This window comes from Motacilla alba, chromosome 1 (genome assembly GCF_015832195.1).
Source record: "Motacilla alba alba isolate MOTALB_02 chromosome 1, Motacilla_alba_V1.0_pri, whole genome shotgun sequence".
Taxonomy (NCBI): Eukaryota; Metazoa; Chordata; class Aves; order Passeriformes; family Motacillidae; genus Motacilla; species Motacilla alba.
In genome coordinates, this window is record NC_052016.1 from 30,668,686 (window position 1) to 30,691,265 (window position 22,580).

General features: G+C 37.8%; 1 protein-coding gene across 1 annotated transcript; it reads right to left on the reverse strand.

Annotated features, from left to right (window-relative positions):
* Positions 1-476: 476 nt before the first annotated feature.
* ATG3 (autophagy related 3) lies at positions 477-22,491 on the reverse strand. The gene is made up of 12 exons (XM_038131899.1): positions 22,304-22,491; positions 19,565-19,606; positions 16,313-16,362; positions 15,139-15,209; positions 13,312-13,419; positions 11,711-11,760; positions 9,720-9,801; positions 9,173-9,207; positions 8,276-8,431; positions 7,513-7,640; positions 1,984-2,052; positions 477-756 (listed from the first exon to the last, which is right to left on the reverse strand). Exons 1-12 carry the CDS (start codon positions 22,373-22,375, stop codon positions 675-677), a joined length of 945 nt encoding a protein of 314 aa, XP_037987827.1. The 5' UTR covers positions 22,376-22,491; the 3' UTR covers positions 477-674.
* Between the last annotated feature and the right edge of the window lie 89 nt (positions 22,492-22,580).

The following is a 22,580-nucleotide window of genomic DNA, read 5'->3' on the forward strand; positions in this document are numbered from 1 at the left end:
TTACCCTCAAGCTGTATTTTTGTCAACAAGACTGTTTGTTGTTACAAGAGAAACAGACCACATAAAGAATATCCCTTCACTGTCTCCTCAAATATTCTATCTCTAGTCTTGCTCAAGTGTAAATCACCTTCCAAAGCCTGGTTAGTTACAGTTACTTGTTAAAGGTGTAGTCAGACTTTCTTAACAAGACAATCACTTATTTTTTTAATATTTTAAAATAGTCCTCCAGATAGAGGAAATATAACCATTCACAGCTGGAAAAAAATTCCTCCACAAAGCTCCCAAGTGAATTTAAATGGGAGGGAAAAAAAAAAGAAAAAGAAGTACATTTTCAGGAATCAGCAACAAAGCTATAAAAGCAACAAAGCTTCTACTACAAAAATAGATTTCAGTTTCTAACATATATGAAAATAATCTCATGGAAGGAAATTTAGGAATTATGGAGAAAAAAAAATCCCAACTCTTAGTGCAGCATCTGTACTGGAATGAAAGTGATTTATTTATATTTCACACAGAGATTTTTATTAAAAAGGCTGGTAATGGAACATTTTATTTTAATGCATCAAGTTGATAAAAGATTAGTTACAGAAATTGCATATAATATTGTATAAGTCACATGGATGGGTTATTTAAAAAAAGATTTGATAATTAGAGGAACACATCTCTTATTTTAGTTACATCGTAAAGTGTCTTGTGTAGTCGTATTCTATTGTTGGAATGACTGCCTGCACAAATTTCAAGAAAATAAGAAGGTACCTGAATTTCTTATTAAGGAAAATGTACAATATCTAGAAATCCAGCAAAGCAAAGCAGAAGTCACATTCTTTACAGAGAAGAGTTCCCTTGTATATGTCACTTTCAAATGCATGTTGGGCCTGAATTTGCGGTCTGGAGTGTATTGAATAATTACAATCTAAAGTCTCTGTCCATGTGGGAAAGAGGCAGATAGGGAACTGAAAATTTAATAGAAATCACTACTTTCAATTGACTATTAAGTTACATTGGTACTGGACCTAAGTAAACCCAGCTGTTTTGACATAACAGTCTCACACACCATTTCTTCACAAACAGAAGATATATGAAAATGAGTAAAGAAATGTTAAAAATGCACCAATTTGTTAAGTGATTAAAAAAAAGAAAAACCAAGAAAAAAAAGCTACCTGCAACTATTGAGGACTAGGAGACTTGAACAACTGTGACAGACAAGTTATTTTCCAGTTCAGTTCCAGTTACTTGTTGCACAAATTGAGCAAGTCTCAACTCATACAGTAAATGAAAACTTTACTGATTCAAAACCTTTAGCTGCTCAGTAAATCCTGCTTATTTGCAGCAAAGAACAATATTTTGAAGGGACACGCTTTTATCACGGAGGCTGCTCCAGTCAGAAAGTATACTATTGATTACTACAAAGCATAACTAAGATCACTCAGCTTCCTGAAAGAAAATTTTAATTGTGAGGCATTTGATATTGATGTTCAGAGTGGTTTAAGTGATTTTCATTGCTTTTTGTCAGCAATGTTGTTTTACCAAGATATTGCTCACATGAAGAATACAGAATAGTAGGACCTCTACACCTTTCAGATATTAATTTCAGATTAAAATCTAATACAAAAACTGCTCTGCTAAGCACTGATTACACTCTGGATGGAGTCTGTGAACCTGCAGTCTCACCCTCCTACATTGGCATCTCCATTGCATGCTCACAGCTACCTCCTTCACACCCTTACAAACAAGGGCTCAATCCTGTCCCTTCAAACCCACCTACCTTCCCCATTGCTCCTGCCATACACCACCTCATGTTCCCCCAAAAACTTAATGGAGTCTGCTTGCACAAAGGAGCTCATCCCAGAACTCCACCTAGTGCTACCCCAAGCAGCTATTCACTGCTTTCACACAATTGTGTTTCAGCTTATGAACCTTGAAATAACAGACCTTACACTGCAAGAAGTGTCCAAGAATCTGTTCAATAATGAAAAAGGATACATGTGAACTCCAAGTTCTCCCCCACCTTCTGCAACAGTCTCAATTATTTTCTTCATGACTTCTGCATGCCTGAAAAACAGATCAGAAACAAAACATTTTAAGGAAGAGGCAACTCCCTCTTCATCAGGATGAATAGGTTTTGTGCAAATTAAATAATTTTGGACCATTACGTTCAGAAGCAGCAATATGAAATTTTCAGTTTACTAAGAAAGTAAAATAGCAACAGTAACTGAAAATTAACATTAAGTGATGAATGTAGCATTATTTAACAGCTCCTTACATTCCCACAGAAAGCAAAAAATGATGTATGCTACAACGTAGACTCAATGTCCTTTGTCAAATTTTGTATGCTCTAACGTAGAGTGCAATGAGAGTGAATGCATACTGCTTGACACCAGTATTACTTTTAATTGCTAAATGCCTATAAAGCCCCCAGGCAAGTCCCTAGAAGGTAATACTGACCAGCAGCCAGCCACCAGAAGTTCCCAGATGCCCCCTGAAGATGATGTCCAGAAACTGCTGTATCATTTTTAGCTGCCTCTGCTGCACTCAAACTTGTAAAGCTTGAAGAGGTTTAAAACACTAAAACAGTTAATAGTTTCCTAGGAAAGGCAGATTAAATCAACCCTGCATAAATTCAGAACTATTGCTCTAGGACTGGTTTAAGGTATGGAAACTTTCTCTGGTGGTAACTTGGGTTCTATAGCTAATCAACAGTTTCTAAGCTAGTTTCTTCTTTCTTGTAACTCTATTATTGTAAAGCACTACAGGGAAGGATAAACACTTCTCAGCTCACTGAGTTTTTACATTCTCATCAGTGACATCCCAGACCTACTATGAACCACATGATATTTGTGCACAAAGCTGGTCCTGGGAATGCAACACAAAATTACAGAACAGCCAGGGCTGGAAGAGACTGGTCATCATCTAGTCTAAAGCCCTCCTTGCTCAACAAGCAGTCAACTAGAACAGATCACTCAGTGTTGAGTGCTTTAATTTGTCTGCTATAGTTTGGAATATCCTTAATGATAAAGACTTCAAAACCGTTAATGACCAGTTACAATTTGGAAGTAATGTTCTTGTGTTCAAGGCAGTTCTTGTATCCCATAAACTAAGGGATGAAGAACATATCAAATCAGAGGGGAGAACTACTGTATGTAAAATTATGTTTTATTTACGTACATTTAACACAAACTCCCAAGGCTGTATAATTAATCTTACATTTATCTATACTTCGACCTTGTTTCAAATAGAGGATTCTGCTGGTAATCTTCACCAGTGACATAATACAGGGCTATGGGCGTCTATCCACACAGCACTGCAGGTAAGTGAGCAGCAGTAGTTTAAAATACCTATCCCAAGACAACCAAAATGCCAACTGAGAAGAAGGATGAGTGGGAAGCAGAGTTTGCATAACTTTCTGATCATGTCTTAATACCAGTATGTCAATCTAAATGGCTGATCAGCAACTGGCATTTAGTAATCACCACCAAAGTTAATCATGCTGCCACTGGATGGAAACAAGGAAGGAAGCTGTTGCAAAGTTACCAAGACACACTGTAAACAGGAACATGCAAGTCTGGGGAAATATTAAAGGTCAGCATTTGTCATTTACTGTTGGTCTTTGCAAGTCAACTAACCCTCAGAGCTGATTCCAATTCTGGATCCCCATAATGCCCTGAGGAACACATGCCATTTCAGGTGCCAAGGCCAGCTGCCCCTCTGTAGGAAGCTGGCCACTGCCAAAACTTAAGTTTTGACCTTATGCATAACTGTGGACTGCTTTTCTAACTGGCACAGAATACAGGTCACCATGCAGCCATTAGAAGTCCTTAACAGCATACTGACTCAACTTCATACATCTTAATGACATTTGCTGTTTTCTGTTTTCTAAGAACTAGTCAGGTACCTCAAATTCTATAATGGCTGCAGAGTAATGGTCATTATTGCTGTCATACAGTTACTCATGAAAAGCTTTGCAGGTACTTTATAAACTTCATAAAGTTTGTTTCCTGTTTTCAGTCTCCTTCTGTAAGAAAACTTGGAGGAATGAACATAAAATATATAAATACACTACAAAGGAAAGAAATAACTTTTGAAGAAATGTAAGCTAAAATATCCTTTTATCTAGAAATCTTTCCCTGCAGATATTTAGAACACATTAGAAGCAAAAAAAGTTCGGAAGCCTATCACTATTCTGAAATGGAGACAAGTAAGCCCTTGGAATAAATGCAAGTAGTTATGATTTAATTATAAATGTGTTTAGTTGTTAACCTGTTTGATAGTCCCTTCACAGCACTCAAAGAAAAAGCTGCGAATCGTGATTAAAGCAGTTTACAGCAATTAATGAGGAAGTTGACTATGTTCCCCCCAGTACCATAAAAATGCTGACAAGAACTACAACTTACAGAAGAGCTGTAAGATGAACAATTTTCACTAACTACTCAAAATAGAAGCCATCTCAAGCAGCTGACAGTGGCATCCGACTGCCGTTTCTTTCCTTTCTCTGACACCTGACACAAGGATATGCACATTGCAATAAAAACGTTTGGAATCATACAAATATCTTACATAATTTCTATAACATGATGGGAAGCAATAGCAGCAGATGTAACTAAACACTCATAGCTCCTAGCTGAATTACAAACAAAGAAACAGTTTGGCTATTGGTTTCCATCCAGAAGCCCAGACCTTCTCAGCTGTTAGCCTTACCAATTTGAAAAAACAGAATAGCTTACTTGGAAAGTAAGAAAACATTCTTAAAACCTCCATTTTAGATATGCTGTTAGCCTCTTTCTTCACAGCCTCAACACTACCATTTAAACTCTTTCCAGCGTTAAGCAGTTGCAGATCCATGACATCACTTTTTGAGAAGGGCTACAGTTTCCTCCATTTTTAAGATTAGCAACAGACTTGTTTCACTTCACTATCAATCATCTCTTTCATGCTTAAAGCTGAAACAAGTCTCATGATGTAAACCATTCCTTCAAGCATAAGTGTAGATTACATAACAAAGGAACTGCCACTTCACTGGCCTCAGAGGAAGTGAAAACATGATCACAGCTCTCACCTGTGAAGAGACTCAACCCAAATTCACAGATCAGCAGTGCACTGCTAATACCTCTGCAGAGTAATAACTAAAATTAAGCAAATAAAATTGCAGCCACAGCCCAGTATAAACCCCACACTTCTACCTAGTCAGTGAGGGCTATCATGCTGAAATATCTCTGCATCTTTGCTCTTAGAGTACCCTCCAAATACACATCAACAGAAGCTTCTTCCCAAACAATTTACTAGCAAGGCTTCCAGCAAACACAAAGTAAATTAAATTTTAGCTTCAAGATTTTTTTCCTCTTTTTCTCCTATTAATCATCTTCCCAGTCAGTCTGTTAAAACCTCCTACATTCCTCCCACTTGACACTCCATCAAAAACACAAGTTGCACAAAAAAGATGCGTCCATTTTTTGTCCAAAATCCTTCAGACAGCAAACAAAAGGACAGTCAAAGTCACGAACAGGTTGAGATTAAACTGGTATGTTAATACAAGGTACAAGAACATCTCACTGGATTCAAACCAAAGATCTACCTGGTTCTCCTTCCTGTTTTATAGTACATGCTCAATAAAGAGGCTGGAACAAGCACCTCATAAATGCTCTGTCAAAGCACTACTAGAACTGCATTTCCAGCATATTGCTAGAAATTACCCAGGGACTTTCTTATTCTGAACCCTTCTAGTAACTGCACTTTTAATAACCTTGTCAAATTTTATTTCATTAACATACTATTGCTTAAATAAATACTTAGTTTAGTTAGGTGGTGTGTGCAGAAATTAATCCTTTCTGGCTTTGAAAATGCCAGCAGAGTAGCATTCAATACCACCAGTTTCACTATAGGAAGAAAACTTAAATCCTATTATTTCACCTCCTGCGTCATTCATAGTGAAGGTCACCAATATCATAACTCCCTGCTCAGCTTTATCAAATATTAAGGGACACAGATTATTTATTTCTTATGGGGAAGAGCTGTATAACTTTGGTTATCCCACACAAATCTCCACATCTTTTCCAGTTTTAGTCTTCTTTCACCTCACAGACTACAGAACAGATGACCAGAGCTGTAATCCCATATTCATTCAACACGTGGAGGTCTCACAGATTAACAGAGGCCTTATGTTGTTTTATGTTCTATTCTTTATTTGCTTTGAAGTTCTTCCAGTTCCGCTTCTTGTATTACTCTTGAGCACCCAGACTGACATTTTCATGTTAATGCAGACTTAAACCTGATGATTTAAAGAAAAAGAATAAACTTCACTACTCCAAAATTTTCAACTAGACCACTAGAGGGGAAAAAATTACTTCCCAGTACAACGGCTTCTCTGCTCAATACTGTCCATATGTAAGTCTGACTGCTTGGCAAAAGCAAACACTTTTGAAAAGCAGTGGCTAATGAACTGTGAACTGCAAGAAACATGATATACACATTTACAAAGCACATGAATATATATCCTCTTAAGACCAAAATTAGCCATAAAATACTTGTTGCAAAATTCCCTTGCTCTCTTCTCTAAAGACTGATGAACAAATAAATGCTAAGCCAGAAGCTTAGAGTTCAAAGAATGCTTTGAGTCTGTGAAAATGACCACAAGCTTGTCAACAAGTTGATTATTTGACACTCAGCTAGTGACATGGATAGCCTAAGTGTTTAGGTCAGAGGAAATTAAACTAAACTGGCAATATGAACTCTAAATTTGTTCTTTTAAACATATGCAATCATACAAAGAATAGCCCTTCTTAAAAGGTAAAAGCCCAAATTTGTACCTCCAGGAACTTCATACTGTCATGAGGAATTACACTGTTTTAGATACTGGCTCTGTATCACTAAGACACCTAAAAGGATGTTAGGGCCTACATCCAAGACAAGATGCAGCTTTCAAAGATCTAGAAAAAATATCTGTGGAACAAGTTGAACTACAGGCTCCCTATATCTTGGGTGAGAAATATGGAAAATGGAACATTAAATACCCAGAAAAACCAACTGTGTTTTACAGTTGTGTTCAACAAATACTTTGGTGTGACAATCACAGGCTCTCTATTAATCAGTGCAAAATTTAAAGGGGAGCAGGAGGTAGTTAACATAAAATAAGAAACTGCTATTTAATGTTCAAATAGCTTTTTCAGCTGCAAAAAGTACACACTGTACTTCTACTCTCCCCCAAAAGTAGACAAAAGGATAAAACCTTATTTCATGGAATTCTGGTAGTCTGCCACCTCCTGGAGTACATGGGGAAGACGAGTTAAAAAAGCAAGTTGATCAGAGAAGACAGCGCTAAATGAAGAACACGCCGCAGTGAGCACTGGAATGAACTCAGAGAACTGCTGAACCCTTCTTTTCATACTGCCTCAGAAGCTAACAGACCACTACAGCAGCCAATCGTAGAAATATGTCCACAAGACCTGAAAAAAATCCTCAACAAGAGCAGCGAAGTGCCTTGTATCTGCAGGCTGTATCAGACCAGAAACAAAGACTTACCTGCATGGATGAACTGAACACATGGGAGGTGGAGGAAGATGAGGATGGTTTTCAATGGTCACTGTTTTTTTGACGTGATCTTGACTAATATCTTCATACATATGCTCTACTGTTAAAGGCTGCCGCTGCTAGAGAAGAACAAGGAACACAAGAACAAAACCATTACTAACAAAGAAACTTGCTCCTTTCCAACATCAGTAACACATAATGCCCCAAAAATTACAGGCATCTAAAATATAAAGGTTCTGAAAGTACAGTGGAAGAACTGTGTTAAAATCCATATGGCATAAAAATAGTACTGCACAGATTTTCCTTTGAGTGGTATAGTCAATGCATTTAACAACCAACTAGGTTCCCACCTTGGTATTTGACCAGTGGGCCCTACCCAACTTTAACTCTAGAAATCTAGTGATTAACGGGACGAACTATTTATATATTCCTTTCCTCCTGAAGGAGATGAAAACACATACCTGCTTACTTGACTGAGTTTACTGGGGTAATTACCAGTAATTACCTACAGTGCTAACAAAAACACCAGTGGCTTCCTTCAAATTGTGTTCAGTTATCACGTGCAGGTTTCAGTGAAATTGCTCCAACTTGTTGCAAGTATAATAAAAGTCCTGCCTACAAGTCTATATTGCTTAATGGTTTTCTCACCATTTTTTCCTTTAAATTTCAATTATGAGTAAGCAACAAAATAGCCTATTTGATACAGTGAGCCTAATTTTACAGAAGCACGAAAAAAACCCCAACATAGATATACCTCATCATATCCAAATAACCAGAGCCTTGGAGTTTGGTAATATTTGTCATAAGTGATGTAGAGGTCATAGGTTCTAGTCTGTAGAATAGCATCTTCTCCACCAACATCAACCTTAGTTTTGTTAGCTTCTACAATCTGTCGTGTGTCAAGTGTTGCCTGGTTCAAGGTAAAAATAACAAGATTAGAATAATCTTGCTTGAGTTCCCTCCTTTCCCATCCTAAGTAGTTATGTAAAACTGTAAAACTTTTAAAAATGTTCTTAAGTGGGCACAAAAAACCACCAACTTACGGTTTGTTTTTATTTCTAAATTAGGACCATCAGTTTCTCGCCCAAAAAGTATTTTTTGGTTTTATTTTTGGTGATTTTTTTCTACTTTTCAAAAAAGGTCTGATTTCTTAAGGAAGTAGGCAGCTATGATGTAACACCCCCTACCTTCTTTCACAAACAACAGACAATTCCAATGAAACTCAGAAGGCAAAGGTCTCAGTTTGTGCAGGTTCATGAAGACCTTAGCATAGTACCACAAATAATGAGGCCTTCTGTTTTCTCTATAAAAGCCTGATGGATTGGTGTAATCTACTGAACCTACAGGCCACTCATCCTCCCTGTGTAAGCCCCAAGAACCACCACTGCATTTTTTAACTTCTCTTGAATACAGCGCTGTGTGTACAAGCAGAACAAAAAGGATTAGCAAAACCAAGGAAAATTTCTGTGGGAAAAATCTTTCAGAACCCAAGGGTTGAAGTTAGTGCAGTAGATTGGCAGGAGACAAATCCATAGGAATCCAAGCTCAGCAACCCTACTACTCATAAGCTTGTTATTTCAGGCGTTTATCATTATTTTTATTTTGCTTGTGCTTATATTGTAACAGGCAAGATAGAGAACTGTTCACTCACATCATCTGTCTCCAATAGCCCACTTTCTTCATACTCTGAAAAGAAGACCCATAAAATTCTGTGTTCAGCTTGTAGCCAGTCATTATATTTGTCATTCATAAACAACTACTTTAAAAAAATCTACATGTATCTAAAGAAGTTTTATTCAGGTAACCTTCCCAATCCCCAAACCAGACTATCCCTTTTCAAACACAAATTTCACCAAGACTACAGTAAGTAGGCGGAGCTATACTTCAGTGATTTTATATAGGCAGATTGAGTTTAAGTGTAGGTATGAAGCTGGAAGGAAACTGCTTAATCCCCAATTTATACTTTCTTAGATCTGCTCTGCTACACAATTTTCCAATCACTAACATTCAGTCAGGTTTTTGGCACACAAGTTAGAGTAAACATGCATCAATAAAACCACACAAAGGACGCTAAAGAGCACAGGCCTACTGAAATTTTTCAGCATGAATTCCTTGCAAAGAATGAGTGGTGTTTTAGAGTGTATTGCTTTAGTTAAAGACCTGAAATAAAATATGTCCCACCCAAATTAAGGAAATACCTTCCATGTCTGCAGCTTCTCCTTCATCTTCCTCATCATCATTTTCACAAGATGCTGAACACTCTGGTATTTTTATATTATCCTTTAGAAGTTAAATTGAAAATACTGCTTTAATGACTGTTGCATCTACATAGCTTAACAGCCCCAAAAAATTGAAGCTGTTAAGTCCAGTCAACACATTCAGTGAGCCAGAAAGTTAATTTCTGAAATATTAAGGAGGACTACACTGAACTCAAACATTTGCTTAATAACTCATCCTTGTTTCAAAGTCCTAGTATGACATTAAAAATCCATTTAAAAAGTTTTCCTTTGACTTTGCAATCTGGAATTATTTAATTCCTAAAGAAACATGGTGTTAAGCAATCAAGAGATTCATCCATCTCAAATGAAAGGCTAAACAGCTAAGACTAAACATGTAGTTCAAGATTTTTTTAAGTTCTAACCCACAGCCAACTGTGCAGCAGTTATCATAAAATATCTCAAGGAAGGAACCCATAAGGATGATCAAGTCCAACCCCCTCCTCTTTATGGGACTACATAAACTCTATTATATGACTAAAAGTGTCATCCAGTTTCACAGACTGTGAGCCCTGTCCATAAATGTTTTAAAACACAAGAGAGTCACAAAAGGTATCACATTTTGATATAATTCTGCAACGCAAGAATTACAGTCCAACAGAAACAAATACAGCACAAGCCCACAGGTAACTTTTGGGCCTTGCATAGCACAGAATTCAATGGACAACTCCAAAGAAATTCAGAAAGTAAAGGTCTCCATTTATAGAGATTTCATAATGATTTTAGGAGAATACTCCTAATAACTGCTACAGTTAGAAGCTCCTCTAATTCTGAGCATCAGGTGGCTGGTTTTTTGTTTTTCTTCCATTTAAAAAACCCAAACCACCAAAACCAGTAAGAAACTCAGTGATAAAGTGCACTGTCAAACAGAACATCAGCAAGAAAGAGTTGTCCTCCTGGATTGGACCCTCAAGCAAGCAAGTTTTTCTACACACAACAGAAATAAAATCCAATGCAAAACACACAACAGCAGCAGTTAAGAATCAAAGTAACATTCTGCAAGTATTGTGTTTTGCAGAAAAAGTGATCAACTGTAGTTATTCCTTGCGCATTTCTGCCACCCTCAAGTTGTTGACTTGTAAAAAAGCAGTATTTTTACTATATTCAGCAAAGTCATTTGGAATACCTGAACTTCACTGTTCATCAAATCAATAATATTTTGAGCTGTTTATAATTATACAGTAGCATAGGGCAGCCCATTTTTCCCCCTAATTTTTAGAATCCAAAGCTTCTTGGATGCTCACAGCACACAGACAGAACTCCTCATACAAACTCATCTTCAAAAGCATTTTGAGTCTCTGTGACTTTCTTCATGTTTCATAAACATGTTAGCCAATACATTTGCATTTCAAGTACTTCCTGAGGACTTAAGTTTCACGTTTGTTTCCTGCTGAAGTGACTTTTTGGAAACATGCAGAAACTGAGGATTTCATAACATGTATACATTTAAACAAGTAAAGTTCTTCTAAACTGAAGGGCATAAACCTGTCAAACTGGACCAATGTGCTAGAAGTCTGCTTGCTGTAGTTGAAGATCACAAAGAAATACTTTACATTCCCTCATTATTTTTCCACATAAAAATTTCTTTGCATTAGATTTCTAAACACTAATGTCTTAGAACACAAATGTGTGACATCAGTGTAAACAGAATTTCATTTTCAGTTTGTAGAAGCCTGGCACAGAAGCACGCTGGCTAAAAAGACAAATGCCTCAATAAACGCAGCAATAAGGAGATGCACATGCTTAGACTAATATCACAGGCTCTGAGGGTCAATGTACATCTGCAAAAGAATTAATGACAAAGTATAATTTAATCTTTCACAGGGAGTACTGGAGTACTAGATTGACACTGGTAAAACTACTATTACCTTCACGTCTGTAAAAAAGCAACAGAAAAATTTAGAAACAACTACCTTACTGTCTAATGTGATCTCCTTAACTGCTTCTGTTGCACCCACTATACCTGTAAATTGAACAAGAAGTTTGTGTTAAAAAAGCTTGGTTCTTGGTTAGAGAACAGCATAGAAAGAGTTTGCAAGGATTTCAAAGGCAGTGTCTCATCTTTCCAAGTCACATCTTAACAATCCTGATATGTGAGAAGCTGTTCATCTGGCACTGGTAACATGCTTAGTGCTGAACATCCCTAAGGAAACCATACCAATAACACAGAGCACCACAGCACAGATGTGCCATGTCTTAAAAAATCCATGATGGAACTCTGTGAATTTGGACTTCTATTTTAAGGTATTTTTGCATAAAAGTGAATTCAGGAGAGGCACTCACATCACAACAATGAAACTCAACTTCATGAAAAAGACAGGCATTTATGAATATTTCTGAGCTTCCTGAAAGCAGTGACAAAGCAAAATGTAGCACAGCACTCAATGCTTTTAGCTGAGAAGTGGGGGTATAAAACCACCCCAAATTATAGAAGTGTCCAATCTTGAGATCCTCCTCATTAGCCTTCTAGTCTTACTGCAGTTCTCACACAGTACCTTTTGGGATACATGCCAAGATTCTGCTTTGACAGAGTACATTTATCTGATTAACTCTTCAGCTGTGGAAACAGATTTTATCTCATTTGACAGCACTTAAGAGACCTGGCAAGGTTTGGCCAGGGTGTTACAGCTGTGCTGTACTCTATGGTGCCCAAACCAGTCAACTCTAAAAGGAAAAACCTGGCAGAAGAGTCTATTCACAGCAGGGATGGATACTGCACACTTAATTCAAGGACATGACAAAGTTATTCCAAACTATTTCTTTGGTGCGGGAGAGCATTCGATTATGAACTATGATACCTTTAAGAATTGCCAATGATGAAAAATGTATGCCTACAGAAAAAAAAGGCATCATCTCCAACCCTTTTTCTCCCCACCCTCGCAAATTATTTAGAGAACTTTCTCCACATAACAGAAAAAAAAATTCCACCAAAAAAAGTAAAAACTTAGATGAGTAATTTTGGAAATGGTGGAGAAAACATCATTGAAGGACAGAATTGTATTAACACATGACAGAACACCATTGCCAATTAGAAAAAAAACAGAAGTACTTTTAAGACACTGTGCTAGAAAAGCCAGTGAGAAAGATTCATATAGGCAGTATTTTTTAGACTTCTTTATAAACACAAACTTATTTAAGGGCTTATTGTAAAATAGGATCATCTCCCACTCTCATCTCTGTACTTAACATATTTCTTTTTAGTACTGCATCCACAATTTAAACTAACATCATCTTCACAGGATTTCCTTACTAAGGAATGAGTCACTACACATATTTTAAAATAACTTCCTAGAACTTTAGTGCCATCATCTCTGAAAAGGAGCCTGTTTCAAGCATATACAGCCACACAGTTAAACATCTTGTACCAATCAGGTGGGTAGCTGATAATGTAACTTACTTCCTCCAGACTACATATTGGTACACAGATGTGTATTTAAGAAACATTTTACTTTCTAAGAGTGGAAACTGAAAAACAGATTGCCAAATGCAAAGCCTGCAGCAAGACCCTGAATACCTGCATTGTGAAAAGTGTCTACCCATCCCCCATCACCATCATCTTCTTCTATAATTGCCTCCTGCTCATCTGAGTACTCCATCTGCTTGCACCTTTTATAGCACGGCACTACAAAAAATGACAAAACAAAAAGAATACAGTCAGTCATTCTTATACAAAGCCAGACTGGAGCATGACATTGTCCTACAAGACCTTATAAAATGTGGCAATCTTTCATATATCCCTATTTAAGGAATCCTAAGGCTGTATTTTAAATGCAAAAGTATGAACTTCCAAAAATATGTTGATATGCTGTACCACATATTTTACTTAATGTAAAATACAATGATTGCTGTAGCCTTAGAAGTTCATCTTTCTGTTAAGTATTAGAGCAGTTTCATCCAATCTCTTAAGGATTAGAAAATAATTAATTTCTCATTTGCTAACAATTGGAGAGAACCTGTAAGTTTTCTTCACACTGGTAAACAACCAAGGACAACTTTGCCTGGATTTTCATCAGTTTTCCAAATTCATTTAGGCTTTACAATTCTGCTAAAAGTTTGCAGCAGCTACTTATGCAATGCATTAGGTATGTTTAATTATAATTTAACATCAAGAAGTTTAGAAGGTCAGAAATCATGTGATATTAAGAATAACTTCTGTCATATGCATTACAGAGCCATTTAAATAGAGGTTTAGATAACATTTTCAGAAAATAGTCAAAGAAAGACTGAATATCTGATCAAGACAAAGCAGGCGTTTTCCAATAGTGTAAACAAGCACTATGTAGAAAATGCTCCGTCCTTTTCTATTAACGTGGAGAAAAATAGATATTTATGCAGCATTTGAAAACTTCTCTTTAACCTTTCAGAAAGGTATAAAAGAGGTGTGAAAGACAAAGTGAAGTCATCCAAAGACTTCTAAAATGAGGTCTGTAGGATGGTTCCAAGTCTCAACTACAGCCCACAACTTCTACTCAGGTGGGAGGCAAATGTAACACCAGCAGCAGGAAGCACATTATTTTGGAATGTGATCAAGAGGATCAGAGCAACGAGGAATCTCAGTAGTAGCAGGAAAAGTAACAAAGCAGATCAGCTGGCTATCAAACAATGAGGCCCATGTCAGGAGAATGTCCAATGCTACTGTAGTAATTTTCACATGATAGTGCATTGCAAGACTCCAAAAGCCAGCAATGAAAATCCAAGTATATAATACAATCCTCTGCAGGCAAAAATTTCCTCAGGCTTTCTTAGTGCTAATGCTTCATCTAATAGCTTCGAGACATTTTGATACATCATCTTTCAGATTTCCCCATAGTTGTGCCAAAATGTTATCCTTCTTATCCATTAAGAAGTCGTCACCACGTGTATTATATAAACACAACTGTGAAGCTGAAAAACATTAATTCAAGATTGTATTTATATGATTCTAATTGACAAGGGCATTGACATTAACTACATACTTGAATTAGAAGTATCAGTGTCACTATGAAAAACATTTTGAAAACCCTTTAATAGCCTGAGTTTCCAAAGGAATGAGGAAAATAAACATATCTTTATTTTAGACACTGAACATGAGTTCAAGCAAAGACAGACAAAGAGGTTAATAATGTTTAAAGTTCATTTGTACTTCATCAAGGCAAGCTTTATGTCTCATATAAAGCTCTACTATAAATTGGTCTAAGAAAAAGAATTTAGGAGGGCAGGAAAAACTTCTTTAATATTGCAAAGCCAGAGCATCCGAATTGTAAGGTATTTGCTTCCTGTATCAATACAATTGGTGGAGTTGACAGCACAGTCAACCATACTGTCAACTCTAAGAATACTTATATTTAAATTTCAGGCTTACCATTTTTAGTTACCAGAAACTGTTTGTCTGTTGGCAGATAAGCTTTGACTTTTAGTTCTTCTCCTGAAGCCCTGTAAAATGAAGTGCACCATTTGAGAATGTGATGACCTGCAAACAAAAGAACCCCTCTATTTTCACGTTGTGACAGGAACATTTTATATAATCCTCTTGACCTATTCTCAGAATCCGTTTGCTGTGACTTTACTCTTCCTTACATACATTTGGTTCGGTGTTAGAAAGCTTGGCCACCTCTAACTGTTCTGAGATCAAAACCATTTTATGCCTCAAAAACATTCACCTTGAGATGGCAAAGTAAAGATGGGTTGACAGAATAATCTATTCTATATAAAATTTTCTAGGATCAGCAACAACGAAGTAGCAAATGTCTGAAGAAAGCAACTTCAAAAAAGCAAGAAATAAACCTCTATAAATACAGAATCTGTCCATAGCCACTAGTGCTTAAGTACTCTTAATTTCACATTACTCAAGCATTTGCCTTCACCTTTAGTGATTTTTGGTTTGAAATAAGAGTAACATTCTAAATAGCCCATTCCAAACTGCTGCCAGACTCAACATCATGTTTCCTCTGAAGGAGGTGACAAAGGGGCAGGAAAACAATGACTCAAACATAGCAATTTTTCCTTCAGCAATTCAAGGCTCAGTACAGAGTCAAGACCCTGATGATACCATCTGCACAGACAATGCTCATTTAGAAACAGTTTCATAATGCAAGAAACCAGTAAAACATAAGGAGGCACCTTATTTGCACCCTTACTGTACACGAAACAGAAAGGATTTCTAAGGGCAATCACTGCATAAAGTGAACTGCTGTGGATTAATTTGAATACAATTATTAACAAATGCTTGTGAAAATACACCATTGACAGCTACTGCCTGGCAATTCAAGTTGCACATGGCCTTTGCTTTTTCAATCACCAAGCCAAACCTGGGGAGACATGCTGCTACTGCAACTAAGCACTAAAACCCTTCACAGTATGTAACAGATTATTTCCCCTAAAGCCTTAGAAAAACAAACAAAAAACCCCCAAGCGAATCCTCATCTCAACTACTGCTGTACAGCAATTATTAAGCCCTATAGAGCCATCATAAAAGTTTTACTGGACACAGCTTTGGTAGAATGCTATCTTTCTACAATTCTTTCAATTTTCCTTACCATTGCCAAGTAGGACAGTGGTGAACTAAGTGGTCTCCAGCTGCAACAAACTGTTAAGGCACGAAAAAAAAATTACTGTTACATATGGCCAAAGGCAAAAATCTCAATTTTTTTCTCAGCATTAGTATTTCAGTTTCACATTCCTTTGATCAATTAACTGTGTAATTAACAAATGTTTCAATAATCTTGATGCTTTATTTTAACCCCATATCTCAGTAACCATGAAAATGCAAAGATAAAATCAACTTCACCTGAAATGCTTACTAAGCACCATAGCAAATCAGTGTTTCAAAAGCTGTGATACTACCTGCCAGTCTAGTAAGAACCAAAATAGTAGCGGGATCTAGTATACTTTGTAATAAAGAAATAATTTTTATTTGCCACTATTCAAACTTTTGCAAAGATAACAAAGAGCTCAATGTAAAAAAAAAAAAAAAAAGTTTAATTCTCTTTCCTTGTTCAAAACAATTTTGCAGTAATAAAAGCCAGACCGTCAATCCACTGAATCAGTGAGAGAACTGCAACAAAAAAATAAACAGCACACATTTTATATAATGACCATCACTATAATAGCTGATCACTGATGTAAACTAAAAATGGATTACCACTTACTTAGTACACAACAAATCTTATCAGTAACTTTGTTCTGAAGAAATAGTTTTAAAAAATATTCACTCTGCTTGTTTTTAGTATCAAAGATGAAGCCTTTTATAAAATTGCATTACTATTTCAAAGTGATACTGTCATGTTAAACTTGCCAGCAATGTCATGCTAGACTTGTGTACAAACTCAAAATTCATGCAGCAAAGTCTAACCCTTCAGGCTTGCTTTTGTACACATAAATAGAGGAAGGCAAGCCTGCACTCAAGTGACTTTTTGTGGGCTTTGCAGCAGTCCCTTTGGAATATGAGGTGCACAGCTATTGCTACAGGTGCTCTCGTCTTGAAGTGCCAGTTTATACCACCAGCCTTCCCAGCTGCCCAGGAGCTGCTGCAGTGTGACATAACACGCTTGCAGCAGGTCACAGCCATTTCCTCCCCGCGTCCTCCAAAGGGAGGAGGATCAGCACAGCAGAAAACACCACAGTGCGCACTGCACATGGATTAACGGGCTTAATCTCTGCAAAACTGCTTCCCTTTCACCTATTTTCAACAGAAACCTCTAGCAAAATGGAATCCTTTAAAAAGAACCCAGAAAACTCTCCCAGTACACAGGGAAATTTTAAAACTTATTATCTCTTACATAGTAAACATAAATGAAACTCCAGAATTATTTAAAATTCTGTTCAAGGAATTGGAACTCTGTGACAGCAATGTTGAAATATATTACTAAAGATGAAAAACCAGTGTAGTTTGTGGGTCTAACAGATACATAGCCCTAAAACAGCATTTGAAGTTTCATCTACATTTTTTTCACCTTAGGCAACAAAATTATCTCACTGGTTTCACTTTCTATCTCTCAAGCACTGATGCTACCTCATTTCTGAATCAGTACTGGAAAGTGGAAGGAGATCAATTTTAGGACATTTTATTTCTAGTCCTGAAGAGAATGATTTTAACAATTTCCCTGTATTTACGCATATAATTAAAACAGGTGTCATCTTTTGGAGGTATTAACTAGTAAGAATTTATGACACACAAGAATTTTTTGAAAATAAATCAAGTGCACAGATAAGTGAAAAAAGGAAGTAGGTGTTGATTTTGATTAATGAGTCATCTTTAGTCTCAATTTATTCATCCTCAGAGGCAAGTCACAGGAACCCCACAAAAATCTATACACCAGTTAGTGTCTCAGACTAAACTACAGCTTAAATTACCCACGAAATCCAAACTCATTCAAAGACAACACCCTAGTATCATTATTCTTCTTTAGCAACCATTCCTATATAAAGACTGTCAAAAGGGCAATCAGCAGGTCTATGCTCCAGCTTCATCTAAATTTACCAAAAATTTAATCTTGCTGTATAACTGGTTCCCTTGACTACTGTTTTGAAGGATCCCATTTATTCATCCCAGCAGAATCTAACTTGACACAGAGAACATGGACAATTCACACTCCTGGCAGTGTTTAAAGGCTGCAAACTGTTTAATGTAATGCAGTGTGGTTCTTCCTACGTTCTATAGAAGATGCCTTTTCTGACAATACTACTGCAAATTCTTCTCCCATAAACCACAAAGGGATTAAGTACTGGTAGAATATTTGTCCAGACTTTCTCTGTTATTCTAGTTTATATACAATAAAGACCATGCATTATTGTTTAACATATATGAATATTTATACACACACACATACATACAGTTATCAGAACAGAACACCATGTTGCTAAGCCTGTTTTCCTGTGTGATACTTCTGTGTCAGAGAGAGAGAATGAGTGTTTGCTTGCCAAGGCAACACAGCAGAAAAATACAGGCACCAATATTAGGAAAAATATTTCTGTCCACATTATGTACCTGCATCAGTCATCATTTGTTCCATTTTTTTCAATCTCATCTTCACAATTTTTATTGTTTTTTTTTTTATTCTACCTAATAGTAGTTTTTTCTGTTAGAGTCTTTCATTCTACCTAACACTGTTTTATTAGAACTCTGTAAAGACGAAGTATTTGCAGATTAACAACACTTCAATGAGAAAAAGCGTAAGGGGGAAATTAAAATAGCTCAACACAGTGCTCTTACTGTTACAGGAAAAAAATCCTGTTTGTTGCTGTTTGCATTGGAGTTCTTAAAAAAATACAACTGCTTGGCAGCAATTCAAAATACAACCAGCCTAAAGCAGCCTATAGAGAAGAGGGAAAAATAATAATCATTGGATACATGGTGTGGACAAATATATGTAATGATCTTTACAGAGCCTTGGAAGGAACAAAAACAGAGGTAAGCAAAGACTGTTCCAAAGATAAAAGCTCCTCTTCAAGTTCCTCAGAGGAAAGACTTTAAAAACCTTTCCTACATTCCTACTTCAGTCGTGAACTCCCATGACAAATGGAGCTGTTGACCCAGCTTCTTTACAATCTTTTCACAGCATAATAGAGGAAAGAAGCATCCCACATTCAGATGCCTAATGCCATCTCAGGAGAAATTATGTTGATCTACTTCAATCTGTAGAGTAAAAAAGGCCACTTAGAAATTTCACTTTGTGGAAATTGTTTCAAGAAGCAAAAATTGGCCAAGACATGATCTGTTTAACATGGTCGTTTTGCATTAAAAAATGCATCATTACGTTCAAAATAAATTTAAGTCTCTATATACTTACTTCTTCGGGTGTAATTACTCCAGTTTCTTTAAACTTGGACTCCTGCAAGAGAAAAGTTTAGAAATTTTGAGAACTGCTGACAAATCAACACAATCCACTTTACTGGAAAGACAAACATCTTCTCTACTCTCATTTTGCAATTAGTTCTGTCCAGAGATCCAAGAATCAGCCTGGAGGTAACTTCTGCTACGACTGACAGGCAACTTACATTAGAAAATAATGAAGTAAGGCTCCCCAAAATTACTTGTTGCAAAATATCAGGTATTATGAAAAATTATCACCTATACAAAATAATCATTTTTGCTACTGCCAATTATAGCAATAAGGAAGAAAAGATGACTAGCACTCAGTATTATGTTTGCCAGTAAGAAACAGAAAATCAGTTGGAATCAGTGATCCTAACTGTCAAGGACTCCAGAGTTCTAGGCAGTGAACAGCACTGCAATGCATCAATAAGAGGCTTTTGCCGTTAAATAAAGTCGTTAATGAAAGACCAAACCGACTCTCTAGGGTAGAAAAAGTTAAATACAAAGACTTAGTAATAGACTCTCTTTTAATGCCCATTTCTGTGCTTTCATCATGCACCCCACGGAAATAGCTTCAGTTTTTGCATATTGTTGTGGGGAGTTCCATGAATGAAAGAATAGATGGTGAACAGACACCAGAGTTATTCTGCATGGAGAAATTAGTACTTCAGCATTAAAGGACACATTTATGAAGGTTAACACATCTTGTATTACATTCAAATCCAGACTAAGTGTATTATGTTTTGACTTCTGGTTGTTTGTTTCTTCAGAAAAGCCTCAAGTATCAAGGTATCCCATTGTTCTCCAGCATTAAAGCTATTCAAAACTGGCTTTCGAAAGAGAATACAATCTCAACCATGGCATAGCTGACTTCTTGCCCTAAGGAACCTATTTTTTTCCCCCTATCTAGACTAAAAGCATCAGCTGAACATGTCTTGCTGCCAGCCACAACTTCACCATATTCAACCAGCCAGAAAACATAGAACAAAAGCAGCCCCTGCTAAATTTGGTTATTCGTGTTCCTTACCCCAGTGTCTGCTATCACCTGTGCTACAGAAAATGAAAGGAGCACACCTGTTTCATATGTACTGATTACTGCCTTACTGCCTCAGTTCTAAGGAAGATATGCTTAAGAACAAGATAAAGATAAGGAAAACAGCAGCTCTACAAACATTGTAACATCACTATATGCTAGGTGACTGAAATCTAAGTAATTTCAATTGTTATAAAACTCAGAATCCTCAATATCACATTGTGCAACACCACAGTGGAGACAACTTACTGGTTCCCCTCAAAATGAGCCATAAGCAGTAGGGAACATGCACAAACTTGTGTCTCTGGAACTACAGAAAGAAAACATTTGAAATATCCATCCTCTGTTCCCCGAGGGTAAATAGCTCATTTTCCCGTGTAAGTAAATTCTTCAATTGTGAGAGACACAGGTCTAGTTTCTTTCAAAAATTACCCAATTAGAGTATTTATTTCCCCCTTGTAAAGGGAACATATACACATAGTATCAACACCTTCCATTTCTGGAAGGTTCTACTCCTGCCTCCTCCCAATAATCCATCTGGACACATGGATTCATCCACTATTACACCAGCTGTGCAACAGCAACTGTACTACTGAACAACTCACTTCACCTTCCCATGGCACAACTTCACTGCAACCCAGACATTTCACATTGGTGGGCAACTCTAGGAAGGTTCACTATCCAGACAAGAGCATCCCAAACACCATAGAGGGACACGTTCAATTAATAATTGACTGTCCCTGCTATCTACCCAGAGAAGTAAGCTGCAGGGTGCAAAGCACATAAAAGGTCAAACATCAAAGCCACAGGCAGAGAGACTGTTGTCATAAACAAGTGTTTTTTCAAAAGCATGCAGAAGTATCAAAATCAGTAGTGAAAAAACTGCTGCCAAGTTAAGCACTCGCATACAAATTTAGGGTTTATATAAAAAAATGTTTGCAAATACGAGTCAGAGAATGGGACATAGTCTAACAACTACAGAAAACCATAATTTGTTTCTACTTAAATATGCAGTAACAAGAGCTTAACAGATGTGCTGCCTACTTTTATAAGGACCCAATGGTTCATTTCTGCTATTCTCAGCTACTTTGGTGCACAGAGGCTTGTATTAATACTGTAATTCTGACACAGGAATAAGCTGTGTTATGTAAAACCTGCTCACACGACAATGGTGTGGTTAATTATGTTGTTTTAGTCTGGACTTTTTAATGTCGGCTGAAAAAGTTGCCCTTTACCCAAAATAACCATTACAACGCAATTCCTGAAACCAGGCTCAAGCGTGTCTGTACGCTCGGATTTCAACTCCTGGAGACACAACTACGTAAAATTTCCGTGACTTTTACAGAAAACGGCAATACATTTAAGTCATTCCTTGAGAAACAGGAGCAGCAACACCTGTTCTTCGAGAGGCCCGCCCCTCCCAGGTGGATGCTCCCCCTTCTGCGGGATGTGAGCGCCGGCCGAGGTTCCCCCCATACCGGTGCGAGATGAGGGCCGATGACTATGTCAGCACGCCCAGCACCGCGCCTTTCCAGACCCGCAGCCACGCAGCTCCTCGGGCCCGGTCGACCAGGGCACCGACAGCCGGCTCCCGGGGCTCATGCAAGGAAGTGCGCCCGCAGGCGGGGACAGCCATGGATGTCCCTCCTCCCCATCCCGGCTCCCGCACAGGACCGGCACCTTGAGCACGGGCGTGAGGTACTCGGCCACTTCCAGAGCCTTCCCCTTCACCGTGTTGATGACGTTCTGCATTGCGGCGGTCGGTCGGTCGGACGGACGGGAGGACAGACGAACAGCCGCCGCCACCCCCGCCCTCGGCAAGGCGCTCCCGTGGCCGCCGCCCACGTGACCCGCCCCTCACGTTCCCCCCGCCCCCCGTCGCACGCGCCGGAGGACGCACGGTGCGCGCGCGCAGGGCGGAAGGCGGGGCGGGGCGGGGCCGCGGCTCACGCGGCCG

Coding starts and splice junctions, on each gene's coding strand:
- ATG3 (XM_038131899.1), bottom strand. CDS start 22,375: ATGCAGAACGTCATCAACACGGTGAAGGGGAAGGCTCTGGAAGTGGCC. Junction 13,420..15,138: donor GTTTCTGGTAACTAAAAATG/GTAAGCCTGAAA, acceptor CATTTTTTGTAG/TGCCGTGCTATAAAAGGTGC. Junction 11,761..13,311: donor AGACACTTTTCACAATGCAG/GTATTCAGGGTC, acceptor TTCAATTTACAG/GTATAGTGGGTGCAACAGAA.